This window comes from Rhipicephalus microplus, chromosome 6, assembly GCF_043290135.1.
Source record: "Rhipicephalus microplus isolate Deutch F79 chromosome 6, USDA_Rmic, whole genome shotgun sequence".
In the NCBI taxonomy this organism is placed as follows: domain Eukaryota; kingdom Metazoa; phylum Arthropoda; class Arachnida; order Ixodida; family Ixodidae; genus Rhipicephalus; species Rhipicephalus microplus.
Window position 1 is genome coordinate 174,752,198 of NC_134705.1, and position 20,239 is coordinate 174,772,436.

General features: G+C 46.3%; 1 protein-coding gene across 1 annotated transcript in view; it reads left to right on the forward strand.

Annotated features, from left to right (window-relative positions):
- The first annotated feature begins 3,892 nt into the window (after positions 1-3,892).
- The window catches only part of LOC142765667 (uncharacterized), a 45,679-nt gene continuing 29,332 nt past the window's right edge, over positions 3,893-20,239 (forward strand). The window contains exon 1 of the mRNA XM_075867062.1: positions 3,893-4,246. Coding sequence (XP_075723177.1) covers positions 4,243-4,246 — 4 coding nt within the window. The 5' untranslated portion in view covers positions 3,893-4,242. The remainder of the gene's footprint in view (positions 4,247-20,239) is intronic.

Below are 20,239 nucleotides of genomic sequence, written 5' to 3' on the forward strand. Positions count from 1 at the left end.
TGTTTGTGCGAAGTCGACAAAGTCTCTCTCTCTCTCTTTTGATGAAGCATTGATTGATTGATTGATTGATTGATTGACTGACATGTGAGCTTTAACGTCCCCAAACCACCGTATGATTATGAGAGACGCCGTAGTGGAGGGCTCCGGAAATTTAGACCACCTGGGGTTCTTTGACCTGCACGCAAATCAGAGCACACGGGCCTACAACATTTCCGCCTCCATCGGAAATGCAGCCGTCGCTGTCGGGATTCGATCCCGCGACCTGCGGGTCAGCAGCCGAGTACCTTAGCCACTAGACTACCGCAGGTGGCCTCTGTCTACGTCATACTAGTGACGATGTCACGAGGTGCTGAAAACTCAGATGTGCCCTCAGACTTACCTTAAGAGTATAATCCTAAAGGCAACGTTCGTTAGTCACAATCGCCCCACGCATGCAAGGCTATCGAACAACACAAGCATCTCGAGTTTCCGAATTTGGAGTCGGGGGTTCTTTTAAGTTGCCCTGCGCCTCCGTGCTTGATACGCTGCACAATTCTTCTGCCCTTTGAAGTAGCTTTACCTAAAATCTACACAATTAAAAGTACGCCGAAAGAAATTCATTTCGTCGTTTAACTAAACGACTGCTAGACAATAAAAACGCCTAGAAAATCGAACGCGTGTCTTCGGGCTCAGTAGCCGAGCACCTTAGCCACTATTTCGCAATACGAATTGTACGATGTAGTTTAAAGTGGTATACGTAAGCTCTTACGGCCATATTCCGACTACGGGTGTGTTTAGAAAAAGTGGGTAACGATTTAGAGTATTATAGGTACCCTACTATGGGAGAGCATAAATCCGTTCTGGGGGCCTCACACGTGATCAGGCCACGGCGAAAAAAATCGACGAAAATCACGCCGAGACCAGTGGTTCCACAGGAATGTGTTTGGAAGAAATGGTTAGAGTACTTGGCACTCTACTATGGGAGAGCATTAAGCCGTCCCGTGGGCCTCAAGCACGTGTTTAAGATAATTTTATTTCTGAAAGAAACACACATACACAGAATACATTCGTACATGTTACATTTCTCGTTCTCAAGACATTGCTAATATATCCTAATATACATTCAAATGCACAACAGGAACTGTTTGTACCTGTAAACGGAAATTGTAACGTGCACAAAGAAAATTATGCGCAGGGATACGTACACTTCATGAAAAGAAACAAAAAATATCATTATAAAATGCGTATGTGAATAAATAAATACTTATACAATGCAAAATGCAGGTTCAGTGAAATCACAAACACTATAGCTTATACCTTCTCAGTAATGAAGGCAAGGCATGGACACTTTGTTCTTTCCGAGAAATAAATCGTCTTGACCACCGCAGGAGGAAAGCTTCAACCCCAGAATGAATAACTGTTCGTTCAGGTGTGTTAACATCATGGTTCTTAAGCGATGTAGCAGAGGAAACATGGTCCTCTGAGGGCGTCCCCGCTGGCATGCCAGTCCCCTCCGCTTCCGCAATACATAAGCACCAATACACATTATCAACTCAACAAAAATGTCTCTGCGCCGCGACTGCCATTGCATGCCGACTTGAAACATGCTGGTCACCAAACGCCAGAAAGTACGCGCCACAGGACATTCGTGAAGTACGTCATTTAGAGTTTCCGTCCGGCCACATTGCGGACATGAGGCGGAGGGCGCCACGCCCCACGCCGCAAGGCGGTCGGCCGTTGGCAACGCCGGCCATTCTCTTAACCAAGTGAAGTCTCGGACTTCAGCGGGTAGGATCGTGATTTTCATGAACCAGCATCGACTTTTGAGGCATTTCTTGCGCTGATCATCGTTTAAAATTTTTCACAGCAATACATTCACATATTTCAGTGGGTGACATATCCATGAGTGGACAGTCCGGTAAGTTATTTTGCAAAAAAAAAAAAAATGCAGAGTTTTCACCACGTACATGTAGTATAGGTCGGCGGCCGCTCAGCCGCCGGTCCCGTCTCGTCTGCTAATCCATGCAAACAAACGACGGGAAGTTCTTAACAGGTACTTTGTGAGCTCTTGGCCTCGGCATGTCGTATTTGAGATGAGTTCCCATGTGATTCTCAAGGCGGACGCGCGACGCATAACTTCAAAGTCGGGAATGCCAAAACCTCCCATTTTTGTTGGTAGGCGGACTAGTGCCCTGGCGACGCTTTCCACATGGCCATCCCAAAATAAGGAGCCACATGCGGTTGCTACTCTTAGCAAAACTCGTCGAGGTGGCCGTGCGATTTTCGCTACATAAAAAACAAAAGCTGCTATTCTCCTCTTGATGAGATACGCACGTTCAGTAAAAGGTAAATGAAAAGTTCTCGCAATCTCAATACGCTTATCCACTTTGCGCTTAATTTCATTCCAGGTGGTACGGGCTACTTCACCGGACGCAAGGAAGCTTCACCCCCAGAACCTTTACGTCGTCTACCCAGTGGACTCCATCGGGAAACTGTTCAGCGAAGCTACCAAAGCGCATTGCTTTACTCTTACCTGGATTGAGTTGTGCTCCCGAGAGGCTGCTGTAGGTGTGAAAGAGTTGCAAGAAAGCCCTGTAGCTATCCCTATTCCCGAGAAAAAGTGAAATATCGTCGGCATAGGCTGCCACTTTCACTTAACTCAGGTCAGGAAGAGGGAATCCACGTATTGAACTACAGCTGTTGATCTGTTCTAGCAAAGGTTCGATACAAAGTACAAAGAGAAGCGCAGAGAGAGGGTGTGTTTATAAAAAGTGGTGAACGATTTGCAGTACTTGGTACTTTACTATGGGAGAGCATGAAGCCGTCCCGTAACGGAAATTGCCTGTGGTAAGAGTAAGTTGTTAGCGATTTCGAGTACTCGGTACTCTACTATGGGAGAGCTGAGAGCCGTCCCCAACAAACCATCCGAGAAAGCTCGCTTTTCCGGGGGGGGGGGGGTAGAAAAAGGGGGTAACGATTTAGAGCACAGGGTACTCTACTATGGGAGAGCTTTAAGCCGTCCCGTGGGCCCGCTATAGCATCATAGCAACTACATGCGGTGCATTTCCGTGACTCACATGATGGATACACGTTTATGAAGCCAAACATAAAACGTTACAGTTTATTCAGGTCTCCCTGAGAAGCCTCCATTCACGATCTGGTTTTACCGCTGAATTATTGCGTCTACTCATATATACTTATTTATGAATTTCCCAGAAAAAAATACCACAACCAAATATTTCAAGTTTTCATTTGATCCTTTAATGAAGCGTTTGAAAAAAAAAGAACGAAAACGTCTCAAAAAATATCCGCGACTTTTGGACGCAGTAACCGAGCCGCAAAACGGTGCACTTCAGGACTGCGACAGATTCGTGCGGCGGCCGCCATGATTCGCGCCGCGCCTCCTACGCTCGCGGTGATCAGCGCCGCCGCTGCCTCCCAGCTCGACGCTTTGCGCGCACCGAAAGAACCAGTTGAGGAGGAGGAGGAGGAAAACAGACGGGTTGCGTGGCGGGCGAGGAAGAAATCCCATTCAGGAAGGATGGGGAGCGGAATCGGGGAGGAGAGAAGGAAAAATTAGGGAAGCAGAAGAGAGCGAATTGGTGGCGCGTGGGGACATCACAAAGAGGAGGAGGAGGTTGGAAAGCGCGGCCGCAAAGGAGCGAGAGGTGGCGAGAGAGGGGCAACGGAGGGGACGCGATTCCGAGACGGGACGTCTCCGCGGGACGATCATCGTATTAGGGTCTTTTCTCTTTTCGGAGAGTTGCCTCCTTTCTCGAGCTCGATGCGGCACAACCGCCGGCAGCTTGCGCTCATCCCGCGAGTTTGAATATCGGCGTGTGGCCGCCCTGCGCGGGATCATCCACTTTTCGGTGGCGTGCCCCGATACAAGACGAGACAGGTTGGTGTCCGTTCGGGAAGCCAGGGGAGAACGGCTGTGCGAGAGAGTCTACTGAGGTACAGTGGAGGAAATAGCGGTGAACCCCGGTGTCGGACTCGCCGTCGGCCAACGCTCCATCAGCCCTGGCGTAGCGTTGGGTGTTCGTAGTGCGAGCCCTCGATTCGAGGCGCTATGTGCCGCGCCGCCCAGGCGGGGTGTAGGGAACCCTGTGTCGCTGGGACTGAGCGTCCCGGCCCCGGACAGCGTTCCCGAGGTGTCGCCGTTCGACCACCGTCTTTGCCGCGTCAGTCGCCGCATCGTCTTCTACTGCCGCTGCCGTTACACCCTTCGTCGTCGAGGCGAGCTTCGGGAGAAGTGTCAAAATGCGTGAGTAACGGCACTGCCTTTTCTAACTATTTAACTTGAATACACCGTGGTCGGTTATGATCGTGGTCGCTTGGAATTCGTGAAAGGAAGAAAGGAATGAAAGGAGAAAAAAAGCGTTAGTGTGCCTACCTGTATCCCTGATAAAGGTCACTAATGGCTTCTACAAGAACAAAAAAAAAAGCGTCTTAATCTATGCCGCCATCAACACTCACGGGCGGATTAGGTAAGGCAAGGAAGGAGGGTGAGAATCTATTCTCCCCTCAATTTCGGGTGTATACCCTCAAAAGAGAACTTTTCGGTGTTCAATCGTCTCCATACTCAGCTTTACGTAGAAAAGAAAATAGGAGGGAAAAAAACGGCAGGGAGGTTAACCAGCCTATAGGCAGCCGGTTTGCTACCCTGCGCATAGGAGGGGGTTGGCGGAGATTTACGTAGGTATCTGACTATACATAAGCTGACCACCCTCCTCTATTATTTCTCCGAAAAATCCGTATCTGCCCCCGAAATGTCATACAAATTTGCCATATTTTCACCTTGCTGAGAAAGTTTGTAGGTTCTTTACAATGTTCAAAGGAACGAGACGAGTGGTTCAGATTCATCCAATGAACCTCGGAGCTCTCGATGTGTTGCATGGTGCTCGGGATGTGGCTACAGCAACAGTTGCGGTTTCACCACATCGGCTTCTGTCGCATTCTCAATATTCTTACGAATGTTAAGTGCTACAGAGACTCAACATATCAGAAGTAGACTGACTGATCGATCTATTTCGTATAAGCTATCGAGCCCCAGGTCCTGATTACACCTAGTAACAATTCTTGGCAACAGTTTTCACACTCTGGCAACCAGGAAAAAAACTCACTACATAGCTGCTTTACTATTGCGCGTGATGAACGATCTTTGTATTCATTTTGCAACGTGCGGCATCAATCCCGAAAAACGCGCGAGCCCAACAAGCGCGAGTTTTTCTCCGGATACCTCGTAACGGCCCTTCAGCCATCTACGTATCATCTGGGTGAAAAATGAGCCGCATAGGCGGCCGACGTTTATCACCGCACAGGCGCTGCGTCGGCGGATGTTGCGGCGGTCTCACGCGCATGCTCTGGGGAGCTGGCACCGCAGCCCGAAAAGGGACGTTCAAAAGCGATGTCTGCGTGAATGAGAACAAGCCACTGACGAGCGTTTCCGATTCGTTCAGGTCAGGTGTGACGTCATGTGACGTTGCTTCGTAATTGAGAATTGGAATCGCGTTAGTGTGCACAGATCACATGCGTGTGTGACACATCTTATAATTGCGGGGGGAAAAGGGAGGGGAAAAAGGGGAGGGGAAGGGGAGGGGAAAAGGAGAGGGGAAGGGGAGGCAGGTGATTGCGGTAGCAGCTTTGTGAAGCTCATTCGAACAGATGGCGCAGTAAAATTATATATCTATAGATAACAACTCGGAAACTCGGTTCCCGTGGCATTATTGTCTGTTAGTTATCACTTATGTTGTGTCTAACAAAGAAAATGAGCCCTTTAATTCACACTTTCCTTAATTAACAACTTGGCAAGCAACTGGCAGAAAACACGTCGGTATGGCGACGACACATGTGATGTAATGTTGTCACACCAGTTTTTTTCCCCCAATTTGGCATGTTTCTAGAACGTGAACACGAATCGGTTTTGCTAATCTTGTCATTTAGAACATTAGGTTGTAAAACTATTCATAACCAAGAAATCACATTGTTATGTCAGTGAACATTTCATATCATGATCTGATGCATGTTCACCTAAGTCTTAAGCTTTGAATTCACGCTATTCTTGCAAAGGATTTTCGTGCAGGACTGTTCAACTTCGTCACGTTCCTTAAAAGTGGATCAGGCGGACTGTGCGATCAAGATGCTTATATGGCAAACTTCAAATGGAAGCCAAAGAAGACGATTCTTTTGTACACTGTCCTGTTGCATACAGGACAGTGGCGAAATTTTTGTACACTCACAAAATACGAACCTTTTCTACATTGTCCTGTTGCATGCATGAGTGGAACAAGTACAATTCCCGGTCAATCGGTTGATAGTCTTACTATTTACCGGATGCTCTATTACTTTTGGTGCCATACTATAAGCGGCCGTCCAAGGACGTGCCCTGGTAAGGCAGTGTTGCATGGCTAGAACATATACTGTTGTACTGAAAGTTTGAAACGCTAGCTCCAAAGCCTGTTATGTTGTCGCAGTTTTCGATCGTTGTGGCGTATACCGTGACCGGCGTGTATCAGGCCCGCCGCCCGTTGTGATGCTCTCAGCAACAGAATCCGACGGAAGTCATTTAATGAGTCCGCTGCTTCCACTCACCGGTCGAAGGAGCCCACATTTCAATTCGGAGAGGCAGCGCGGTTGCATGACGCTGACAGCTTTCGTCGAGTTCCGAACTAGCACACCGATAGAAAGACAAGAAGGAATACAAGAACAACCGAAAGCTTCAGCAGAGAGGGTGCAGATGTGCAGCCACTGCCGTACTTCGTATTGACCAATACCGTATCAGGTTTCGATCACGGAAATATTTGGTGTGTTTTGCGGAAGAAAGGGCGAAATTAGAAGCGGACATGGCGCAATACGACTGAAACAACAACGTAAAAAGGTGGGCCCCGTCGCTGTGGGTTTTAGTGGTTAAGGTACTCGGCTGCTGACCCGCAGGTCGCGGGATCGAATCTTGGCTGCGGCAGCTGCATTTCCGATGGAGGCGGGAATGTTGTAGGCCCGTGTGCTCAGACTTGAGTCCACGCTAAAGAACCCCAGGTGGTCGAAATTTCCGGATACCTCCGCTACGGCGTCTCTCATATTCATATGGTGGTTTTGGGACGTTAAACCCCACATATCAATCAAAAAGGGGGGCATCGACGCGACCGACGTTAACGCCCCCTCCAAGCGCATGTTGCAGTGCAAGGATACGCCATGTGCAGCCGAACATGTTTGACCACCACGCCTATAGCTGTCCAATGACGTGTGATGTGGGGAAGCAACGAAAAAAAGAACAATCAAGAGCAAGAATATTTAAGCAATTTTTTTTTCAAACCTCCTTGATCAGGAGTCCTCTTTCTGTGCTTGGAAAATGGCGCCACGTGAAGCTTGGCGCGCGCATCTCTGTCTGTCTGTCTGTCTGTCTGTCTGTCTGTCTGTCTGTCTGTCTGTCTGTCTGTCTGTCTGTCTGTCTGTCTGTCTGTCTGTCTGTCTGTCTGTATCTATCTATCTATCTATCTATCTATCTATCTATCTATCTATCTATCTATCTATCTATCTATCTATCTATCTATCTATCTATCTATCTATCTATCTATCTATCTATCTATCTATCTATCTATCTATCTATCTATCTATCTATCTATCTATCTATCTATCTATCTATCTATCTATCTATCTATCTATCTATCTATCTATCTATCTATCTATCTATCTATCTATCTATCTATCTATCTATCTATCTATCTATCTATCTATCTATCTATCTATCTATCTATCTATCTATCTCTATCATGGCGGAATGCTCCCTCTTAACCGTTTTCCTTCTTTCATGCCGGCATCCACAGGCTTAGCCAGCACAGCAAAGAAACCCCCTTTATTATACATGCAGCGACCACGGTCACGCGTTCACGTTTAGACGTCAATGGACTGTGGCTACGTGAAATGCAAGTCACCTCGACGACCCTAATAGAAGATGAGATCGCCTTACCTCAAACGGCTGATCGGCGACAAGCCCACGACTAAGAAAGCATCAATTAATGGAAAACGGCACATAAAAAGGCGCATAAGCCCGGCACATTTCGGAGGGCCGCTTTTCTTTGGGGCCGCAAGCCTGTCTTTAGACAACCGCTGTATTGCAAGTTCTTGTCCATGCCTATTTTCCCACACATTGTGACATTTCACCTGTTTTCGGGGCGCGTAGTCTCATCAGGTATGAGACCCAAGGGGCGGATTTGTGCTCTCCCATAGTAGAGTACCAAGTACTATAAATCGTTAACCACTTTTTCTACCCCCCCCCCCCCTCCTACTGTGGGGCAATTTTTGTTAAGGCCCAGGGCTGCGGGTGCGCCAGGGACGGCTTTCAGCTCTCCCATAGTAGAGTGCCGAGTACGGCTTCCAGCTCTCCCATAGTAGAGTACCGAGTACTCAAATCGTTAAACTATTTTTCTAAACACACTGTGGAGGTGGGCTAGAGTTTGTACCACTGTGAAACTCAAGGAGGATTAAAAAATTGCGATTTTATTTAATCCCCCTTGGTGAAACTATAGTGTAAATACTCCTTCTCTTTATCAAAACATGTCCTTTTTTGTGAATTATTGTTTTTGAGCCCGAGAGCAAATTGTCCTCATAAGTGGATGCAAAAACATCACCTTACGTTATGAAAGACTCCTCTGTTTTGTACACACAGCCTTTAATGATTATGTACGTTTCATCATCTCGAAGTTTATGAATGTCCCGCCCTTGCTGTACAATTTTTGCACTGTACATATGAACAACACTGCATACGCAAATAAGTCATTTTCACTGTACATAATAGCTTGCACTGTGCATACGCATGATCATCATTGTATATCTTTTGTGTACAGATAAGTTATGTAAGATACATCCGTAAATAAAATTATAGTAAACGAGCGTTGCTCTGCTCATTGCCGCATCGAGTGAGACGCCCACAGGGTGGCTATAGACCCTTGATGACATTCGGTATCGTCCACCAATGAGCCCTAATAGCATGGGTGGGCAAGAAGAGCTTTAGAAAATAGCCCGCTCATTTTCTACACCTTCCTTTTATTATTTGGCAAAATATATTAAAAAAAAGTTCTCTTGAGCTACATAAAAATTATAAAAAAATCCTTTGAACTTTGATGATGATGATGATGATGGTATGTGGGGTTTAACGCCCCAAAACCACCATATGATTATCAGAGACGCCGTAGTGGAGGGCTCCGGAAATTTCGACCACCCGGGTTTCTTTAACGTGCACCCGAATCTGAGTCCACGGGCCTAAAGCATTCCCGCCTCCATCGAAAATGCAGCCGCCACAGCCGGGATTCGATCCCACAACCTGCGGGTCAGCAGCCGAGTACCTTAGCCACTAGACCATCGCGCTGAGGCTTCCTTAGAACTTGACGCTCGTTCTTTATATCTGAAAAACTAAAAAGAGATTTTCCTTCCCCTTGAAAAAAAAAGCTTGAGGACGTGCTTTCAGTTTTGAAGTTAGAAGCTGGTATGAGGTGATTTTTTTTTTGGGGGGGGGGGGTACCATAGTAGAGTACCAGTACTTTAAATTGTTATCGTCTTTTATTCTGATCATACAAAAATGTTTTGTTGGAATGTTATTGGTGCTTGTGAAAACAAAATTTTCTAAAAAATGTTCTCCCACAGTAGAGTACATCCTACTCAGAATCGTCGAACGTTTCTTCGTAAACACATAATGCTCTGAATCGCCAACCACATTGCATTAAAACGTTTCATGTACCGCTGCCCATTTGTCTAACCTGAACGCGCGAGCGTCTACCACCCAGTCGATAAGCGGCGTTCATTCGATATAATGTTGCCTGGTCACACGCTCAGATAAATTGATCAATACCGATAAAGTGATTAAGCACTTTTTGTTCTGTCATACCAACACGCCCAATCCTACTGTCTCTTGAGATCAATGCAGACCTAAAGCGAGTCTAGCAGTGCTCAAAACACAGTTAAATTAAACGAGTAAGGCATGCAACAATATAATTAGCAGTAATAATCAAGAAGTAATCGCAAAAAATTAACTTAAATAGACTGCAAACGCTCCGGAACCACGCGGCTGACAACTGCACCGAGCGAGAGGGGGCGCCACCACCTCTTCAAACGTAGGGAGCCTTCATGTGCGCGCGTAACACGGAAACGCGCGCACATGGACTCTATTCAAACATGCGATTATTCTTCCCACCCAGCTGACTTCGTCGCTAAATATGAAACAACCTGAGAGAACTCGCAGCACACGACACGTATCTAAACTGTCGTTAACAAGCGGTATGTGGATAAAATCGCAGTCAAAGATGGCGCGCATGCAATAAACCGAGTTGGTCATTCTCCCTATACCCAGATTTTACTCGTGCGGGGAAATCCTGCATACGCTTACCTCGATGGTTTAAGTAATCGCTCATTTGCTAAACGGAGCAGTGGTAGCTGTATATACGAAAGGGAATCGCTGGGTGTCCGTTCAACGGACTCGCTCTGGTTTCACAACAAAGGGGTTGTGTTTAGCGTAGGATTTAGAACGCCCCCTATCGCTACACCAGATTCTTAGAACGAATCTTCAGTGCTGGGGCGTGGCCAGGGGGTGCCACTTCGGGCCCGTGCCCTCCCCCCTTTTCTCCAATTATTTTTTATTTTCGCCATGCATACATAGCTCAAAATGGCTAATAGCCTGCCCACCTTCCACGTTAGATTGAGGAGGTGCCCCAGCCATTCCGCCTTTTTTGACCCCCCCCCCCCTTCCGCCCACAAAAAAACAGTTCTACATACAACCCTGGCTTACTGGAAAACAATCATAGTATTACCGGTGCGAAAAATAAGGAAAAATGGCCGAATAGCGGAGAAAAGATAACCATATTTCTCCGTATAGTTGTGGACCAGTAGACATACAGCTCCTCGGACCCCGTCTTTTTTTTTTGTTTCTCTGGCTACAAATAGAAGACGCACACGACGACGGATTGCTCAAACTTGCTGATGATCCATCTATAGGTTATCGCGTCAATATCAGAGCGCGCTGTGCCCGAACACGAGGACACAGGGCACCAACACTTCACATATGGCGCACGTATGATTGCTCGCGATGCATGGATTGAAGCAGGCTTTCTGAATTATGTTGAAGGAGTAAGATAATCAATTGCTCCTAACTATATATGGACGCCCGCGAACGGACACCTTCGTTTGTTCTCGACAGTATAGCAACACATACAGATCCTAAAAGCATAACAACCTTCGTGGACGTCGATCTGGTTTTGAAGAGAACGCAAGTAATCGAACTACTCGACGAGTCTCCTTCGGAGAGACAAGTTTACAAAGCTCACAGGGCAGATACCGAGTCCACCCTGCAGAAAATGGCGTAGGCAGGGGTAGGTAGGTGTGGGGTTTACTGCAGGTCTTACACACCTTCTCGGGAATTTTACAATGTTGCATGCGTTCACGCACGCATTGAACACACACACACGAACATATACAGGGTGTTCCACATAACTTGAGCCAAGAATTTGAAAGTGAAAGGCACTTTGCAGGCGAATCGAACCAAACGCATGCTACTCGTACTAACCTGTAGGTACTCAGGCTATTCTTCATTTCTCCCCATACAAATAATTATTATTTCCTAATTAGATATTTTAATTATGTGCTGAATTCACCCATTACTTATTAATTAATAATTATGAATTACCTTTTTAATTATGTGCTGGAAAACCAAAATGTAAACACTGAGATGTAGGGCACTTTCACAAACCACCGACTAAATTGTTTCCTGCACGATAAGTCTCGCGCTGTTATTTTTTCCACGTTGTAAAGGAAGCCCGCGAAACGTGAAAAGAAGCCGTGTGACGGACCGCGAGCGCACTGCTATAGTGCTGCTATCCTAGGCTTTCTTTACAACTCGGAAAAAATGACAGCGCTAGACGTATCGTAAAGGAAACAATTTTGTCGGTGGTTTCTGAAAGTGCTCTACATCTCAGTGTCGATATTTTGGGTTTAAAGTGCACAATTAAAAATAGGCAATTAAATAATTAATTAATTAGTACGGGGAGAAATAAAAACTGCCCGAGTACCTACAAGCTAAGTGCGAGTAGTGGGCGCTTGGTTCAATTCGCCACTGAAGTGTCTTTCATTTTAAAACTCTTGGCTCAAGTTATGTGGGACACCCTGTATAACGGATGACTGACCGCTCTCTCCCCTCCGGAAGAAATATATCGCTACATCACAGCCAGAAGAGTACCACATATGGCATACTGTGCTGGGCTAAAGAAAGATATTCACTACAGCTGACGAAGCCCCGGTAGAACGCGTGGATACGTGAAAATTTGTGAAACGCTGGTTCTTCGACCAAAGTGAAACAACAAGAACAAACAGACAAACGAACAAAAGAATACCGCCAGCCGTAGAGGAAACAGCGGCTCTATAAAGAAAAAGCAACTTGCTTCAAGTGGTGTTACTAAAACTTTTTTCACCCGGGTTTCATAGAATAGAAAGCAAGTTCACGAGAGCAGAAGAATATGCGTCGTGTATAGACAGAAGGGAGCACGCGAAAACACTTGGGCAAAGAGAGTGACGTGGGAGTATATTTGTCCAAGTTAAACGGGAGTCCCGCACGCGACTCCTTTCTGCGACATCTGCGAGCGCATGTACACGGATATGCGTGGCGTAAACATCTTTTTTGCGTGTTGGCGGAACTTGATCCCTGGAACGAGGAGGGAACAAATTGAGAGGGCAAAAGTGCACGAGCTGTTAGTGGGGCGAAACAATGTGATAGATAGATAGATAGCTATATATATATATATATATATATATATATATATATATATATATATATATATATATATATATATAGATAGATAGATAGATAGATAGATAGATAGATATAGATAGACAGACAGATAGATGGATAGATATAGATAGATATAGATAGATAGATAGATAGATAGATAGATAGACAGACAGACAGACAGACAGACAGACAGAAAGACAGACAGACGTTCTCTTTATTTTGTGTGGCTTACGTTGGATTGTGCTTTTCGTTCGGAAATTTTGTTACATGCAGACGCGGTAGAAGTTACGCGGGAGTTTTCAGAAGCAATTGTACCTTTCCGTTTGTCTTTACAAGTGTCCGAATCGTTTAGTGAACGTTTACTGTCTTCGCTGCCTCAGTTTCTTCTCTTCGGTGCATTAATTCCCTCCCTTCATTTTCTTAATAATAATAATAATAATAATAATAATAATAATAATAATAATAATAATAATAATAATAATAATAATAATAATAATAATAATAATATCATCTGGGGTTTAACGTCCCAAAATGTGCCGTAATGGAGAGCTCCGGATATTTCGACTATCCTTTGTTCTTTAATGGGCACTGACGTCACACACTACACGGGCTTTTAGCGTTTCGCTTCCATCGAAATGCGACCGCCGTAATCGAACCCACGACCTTTGGGTCAGCAGCCGAGCACCTTACAGCCACTAATATATACTCGGCGACAAGTTTTCTTGGCACTGAAAAGGAGAGCTACGGAGGCGGAGCTTCAACACATGTATAGCCCTGCGCGAAGTAGTCCGTTTTGGCGCACGTCTCCTAACGCTGTGGAAAGAGATAGGGGGCGCACCATCAGCGTCTCGTGTACAACGCGGACGCCGCTTAGCGTTTGAGGTGCGCGCAAAAAAAAAAAAAAAAAAAAAAGGCGGGACTTTTTCACGCGTTCAAAAACGCGAAATCACAACAGATTGAGCTAAAAGAAATACGATTATCTTACAGGTGTGAGCTGCGTCCTGTCTCAAATAGCTTCACGTAGAAAAGAAAGGAGGAATATTTATATTTACTGTTGAATATACTGGCGCTACTTTGGAACTACCTTCACTGGCGGTAGGATGCATGTGATTTGGCTCCGTAGCTTTCCCTTCAGTGCGAAGAAAAGTTGTCGCCGAGTATTCACCTTTTCATAAACGCCTCCCTGGGCACCGCCATAGCCCTCCTTGGGCTGTGCAAATTGGCGCGTCCCCTCGAAAATGCACTGACAACGCTGCGCCCTTAGCCTTTGTACTCCCGCGCACAGCCCATCATGGCGGTGTTTTTTTTTCCTTCCTGTGAAAAGGTGTATACACCCCGGTGGACTCCCTTCATTTCCTTCACTTAATGTCAACGTATGCCCTAATTTCCTCTCGTGGCTGCCTCAGATTGGAACCGGACAAATATTTCGCCATACCTGTGTGTCGACCACGCTTTTCAGACTCTTACATTCTTATTGCGCTTTCTGTTTTTTTTTTTTACTGTCATGCAAAGACTATACGAAGGCAGCGACATCTCGTACAAAACATAAAAATAAAACTGAATGTTCAGGGTCTGGGTTTACTAAGCGCCCGACGGAAGTGCTCCTCGAGAAGAACCAAGAAAATAAAATAAAGAAAGACGAGCAGAACGTGTTCATTTTTTTTTCTTTGTGGTCATGCACCTCGCTACGCTTCACGAAATTCAAATTTGGTGTGTACGACCTCAGAAACGCGTTGCTGGTGATTCCTATAAACTCGCGCGAGCCGTTGAACTTAGAGAGATAAAAATAAAAAAAAATATCTGAAAGGTAGGGAGGTTAACTAGACTAAGTCCAGTTTGCTACCCTACGCTGGGGAAAGGGGAATGAGAGAATGCACACAGTTCAAAGATGAAAACGAGAGTCACCCCGCGGCTAAGCGACACGCCAGCGAGATGGCAATAAAAAAAAAAACAGAAAGAGAAGCTTTCGCAACAGCCAGTGCTCTGAAAGTGGTTTCAACGAAAAATGCACGTATAAAAAGGGAATGAAACGAGAGAGCGCTACGCCACTGGCTAGAAAGTTGCCCCTTGTCGGCATAAATGTGAACGCGTGGTTGAACGGGCGTCTTTATATTGAATTAAGCGTGCACACAGTCTCCGGTCCGTTTGTACAAACTCTGTTTACATATAGCTGACTGACACTAGAAAGGAAGTGGAGAGAAAGAGACGGGTAAAGGAAGCTGCGGTTGCTTATACATGATTTCAGGCGTTCCCAACTTGGGAGGCCGTGAGATCGCGTACGAGATGGGAGTTAAACCGAGCGGAGGTGACAGAAAAAGCCACGCCCAACGTTCAAAGCGCACGTGGCTTTGAAAGCGACAACTTGATAACAAAAAAGCGTGATAGATGAAAGATGTACAAGCAGATTTGTCTACACGCCTTTTCAGTCGGTGTCAACACAGCGATAGCAAGCACTACCAGCAGCCCGTGTTGCTTTCCAAGAAACTTCCAGTTACTTCTATTATCACGCTCTAACGCTGAAGCAGAAAACTTGTTTTTTTTTTTTAGTTGTGCCAGAATAAGGAAAACTCTCCGCTTTCTGGTAAAAGAAAGGCGCCTAAAGTTAATGACTAACTCCTATAATGTTGTGCTTAGCTTAGAGGAAAATCTCTTTCAATTATTCGGCCAGGCGAAAAATGTGCTCAAAATGGGCGTGCTATACTCGCTAAAGCATTCGTTCCTCACCAATTCTTCTAGGCTACGCTGGTGCACAAAATCTAAAGCCGTCCAGCAACTCTGTTAACAGCGAAAAGGTCTGTAAGTACGGCGCTACGAGTCCATTTTTTTATTTTTGAATAAAACCAGCAAGACATGTTCATCGTTGAATAAACTTAGGCGGCGTAGTCACACCATGTCGTGCTTCGGCGTCAACAGCAACGCCATCCACCCCCCCCCCCCCCCCCCGCCCCTGAATTCAGGGGCTTTACCCCTCGTTCCGGCCCAGGAAGACATCCGCAAAACTGTCGCTCTCCTTCCCCTCTCTCGCTTCGCAAGAGCGACGCCGACAGAGTCTGCTGGTAAAAAAAAAAAAAAATGACTGCTTGCGTCGCACAACCAGTCGCTGGCTGGATCGCGCGTGCGGAATTCAGTCAAGGGCGTCTTTACTTGGCTTCCACTTGACGTCGACGGCAGCGCTTCTCCTTCGTTCAATAAGTGAGAATAGTAAAGACGAAATAACACAAACCATACCCAATTACGCAACATTTACGCGATTCATCCACCACTCCTCGTAACGTGTTTTGTTTTCCGACGCGCAGTAACGATACATGCTCTGAAAGGCAATCTGAATGGACCAGAATGTTATAATGTATATGGTGAAGAAGTGATCGAATTCAGTGGAACATAAACCCAGAATATTCTACCTTTAGAGGCTGAAACCACACCTAACTTTAAGCAGTGCCGTAAATTCTTTTTTTCTTGCGAACCAGGACCTTTAACGTATCCGCAATAACTATTCGGGTGCACTTCGCGAAAACTATTTGTTTGTTTGTCTATTAAGATATGCAATTGTATACCTAGCTGTAAGATACTGCACTGACCTGTATGGTTTATTATCAACACTGCACCGGATACTAGCCATCCCAGGCTATCGGTCCAGATATCTTTATAATCATCATTGTAAGAAAAAATGAAAATAAGACACTTGATGCATTCACTAGAACTCCCCCTGTGGGAAGATGCAGGTGGCATTTTTTTTTAAATATTGAACGTTATAATTAAACATAGATGCAGAAAGATTCCTTTGAATACAAGGTATCTAAAGGAAACATCATTTAAAGAAATAAATAAATAACGCTCCAGATCTCTCATTTTGCGGGGCAGGACATACGTTGCGTGGCGGGGCGAAACGAGTCGGTGTGAAAAAATTTATTCCTTCAGTCCTTGAAGTAAAAAGACTTGAAATTCACTCTTTGGGCCCTGACGCATTCTTGAGGAGCACAGTCCTTAGACTCCACGCATTGAATCTAGACAGAACACGGTATTGTGTTGCTCCGAAACTCCTTGCAGTTCAAACACCACCATGTTCCTTTGTGTCAATGTTGTCTTTTGTTAAAAGCCGCACCTCATTGGATTATTCAATAATTGAATGCTAGAGATTTTTTGACGTATCTTATTCACCTCTATTTGCTGTTTTGACGCAGGGCTGCTAAGGAGTTTCATGGCTTTTAACTTCGTCCGCCGGGCTTTGTGAGGGAATGAATTTAAAACTGCTAGATTAGGATTTTCTAGCACTTGTTTATACACCAAGGCATCTGTGACCCGCGGAATATATTACTATCTGTATTGCTAGTGCATGCCAGAAAATCACTTGGCTTGATTTACATTTGAACGTAGAAATTGCCTTTTGAGTTGAGATGGTGTAGGAACACCTTAACACCTTGTTACGATGAGCCTGAGCATCTACATGTAGGCGTGAGCATGAGTACGTCTATATGAGTGCCCGCGTAGGCCGCGCAAGGCAGCGGTGTTCTCGGAGACGCCAAAAGCAACAGAAAGGTGAACTTTAAGCGATGGCCCGTGTAGAGAGCGCGTCGCCAGCGCAGATCGATACCGCGCCGTGGACCCCTCCTCAGCACGTGGGGAGAAAAATGGCAGGCAGGCGAGGATTGCCGCGGCTTCGGCCAGTAGGGGAGGGTCCTTGAAACGGTGCCAAGTAGCAGAACATCTGCCGGCAGCGCGCCCTGGCGGCGACGCCTGGTACACGCGTCGGCAGCAAGCAGCAGACGATTCAAGAGAAAGAGAAAAAGACGACGTCGACGAGGAAGTGGCGAAAGCGCAGCAGAACTCGCGGCTCTCTTCGATGGTCGGTGGAGGAGCCATTATTACCCGAACCGTAGTCGAAAGGGGGAAATTATCACACCGTGGGGAGACGACTCGGGGGGACGACTTGCACACCGGCGTCTCCGGGAGGACGGCGAGTAAAAAAGATGACAACGGTACGGCGAAGACAACGACGACGACTCCAGTTGAGGCACGACCACTCGCTACACCCTGATCCGCAAATTAATCTTTGGTGGGCACAGATATCACTCTTCTTCTTCTTCTTCTTCTTCTTCTTCTTCTTCTTCTTCTTCTTCTTCTTCTTCTTCTTCTTCTTCTTCTTCTTCTTCTTCTTCTTCTTCTTCTTCTTCTTCTTCTTCTTCTTCTTCTTCTTCTTCTTCTTCTTCTTCTTCTTCTTCTTCTTCTTCTTCTTCTTCTTCTTCGTTGCTCTCTGCTCATCGCTTATAACAATTTATGTTATTCACTTTTTTGCTTCACTTCTTTTTCTACTCTTCTTCCTACTTCTCCTAGATGTCTGCAATCAACTTATTTCATACTTCTTCTATTTCTTCACCTTCTCTTCACTACTTTTTTTCTTGGGAAAGAGGATGGGGGATACACTCATAGAAAAATTAATGACGATGCTCCTGAGGAGCGCCACTAAAGCTGGTTGAAGAGTGACCGGAGAGCGAGAGATCCGAGTTGCGATGACGAAAAAATAATACTTAACTTCCATAAACAGTAATAATCGAGATCACAGATAAATGAGGAAAATAGAAAGCGAGAATAAAAGAAGCAACAAAACCAAAATGAATCTACGACAGGACACTCGTAAGCGCGATGGACACGCTTATTCGTTTAACGGGCCACTTATTCGGACGCGAGATGACGCCAGCTCAGGTCTGATCGCTATAAGACGCCCTTGTTTTCTTTTTCACATTTTTTTCACGTAAAATTAGGTAGGAAGGGTGCACAGTCGGAACATGGATACCCGTGCTGTCTCTGTGCGAGTCCAAGAACTCTCTCGAAGTGCGCAAGGTCCACAGAAAAAGGGCTGCTTGATAAAAGTGGAAAAAGAAAGGTTCCAACAAACGCAATAAGAGAGAGAACGTAATATAGTAAAGCGAACAGGGCGAGCAGAAGCAGCACGAATGAGGAACAAGTGTCCCTCTTAAAAGACGATGATGCCACGACTCTCGGCTGCTGTCATGAAAGGCATTACGCAGCGAGTGATCTTTGAAGAGAAGCACCCGACGAAGTTTTTCGACACGCCGAGTGTAGGACGAGAGCATCGGAAACAAGAAAGAAAAGGGGTAGTGTGGGAGACGTATACAAGGGTGTCTCTCACGAATCATGGAGGCCATTATAAGGGGATCCGGTTAGCGACGCAGAGTGCCAGACGCGAAGAATAATGGGGATAAAGAGGGATGGAAGTGGCCGGAGGGAAGTCCTTCCGATGCCCGGTTGAGCAGAAAGATGGAAGAGCGTCGCGCCATGACGCAATGGGCACGTATGAAGTCGCTGCCCTACTGTGGCGGCCAAAAAAGAAAAGAAGTGATGAAGAGAGAGATAGCAGCAGACCACAGAACATATGATAAGGCAAATACGGACTCATTGTGTTATGAATGTCAAAACTTCGATAACCTCTGAATATTTTGGTGTTCCAATCAAATGGGTGTTTTCGTACACAGGTAAACGCATTTCTTGGCGAGCCGAAAGAATTTTGACCACATCTATATGTCCGCCTATCTATCCCGTCTGTCTGTCTGTCTGTCTGTCTGTCTGTCTGTCTGTCTGTCTGTCTGTCTGTCTGTCTGTCTGTCTGTCTGTCTGTCTGTCTGTCTGTCTGTCCGCCCGCCCGCTCATCTGTCCGCCCCGCCCGTCCGCCCCGCCCGTTTGTCCGCCCGTCCACCCCGCCCGTCTGTCCGCCCGCCCGCCCGCCCGCTCATCTGTCCGCCCGTCCGCCCCGCCCGTCTGTCCGTCTGTCCGCCCGTCCGCCCCGCCCGTCTGTCCGTCCGTCCGTCCGTCCGTCCGTCCGTTCGTCCATCCGTCTGTCTGTCTGTCTGTCTGTCTGTCTGTCTGTCTGTCTGTCTGTCTGTCTAGCCGCAAAGTCTGGGTGCTATTTTATCTAAATTGGTGTGTCGCAAAGTTGGCATCGGAGGAAATTAGTATATATGAGGGACACAAGATGACAGGGCACGACATGAATAACGTACATGTCATCCCTGTCACTTACGTCGCGGACCTTTTTCTCCAATAACACGTGGTACATGCTCTCGTATCATGAACCCTGGTACGCGGGTGTGCGCCAAGACCAACGCAAACAGGCACTGCAATGTTTCACGAGACAAAATCCACGTGGTTTCTTGTGCATCCGCCTAAGACAGGGGTCTCAAGCTTACCTCACTCAACGAGTGGGCCGCAGACAAGAAATTCAGTGCTATAGAGAGTTCGAGAATTAGGGCTCCAAGGAGCTTGGAGACCCAAGAAGTTTGTGCTACCCGCCAGTGCGCATGCGCAACACCCAAGCCAATCTTAGGCTCTTGCGTTTCTGTTGACCCATGGCTCAAAAACCGAAAACTCGCGTGGGCCCCCAAGGCATCTTGGGTCGCCAACGGAATGAAGCATACGCAGTGCCAGCCACGGGGCAGTATAGCCCGCGTCTCGCATAATTAATAATTTGGCCAC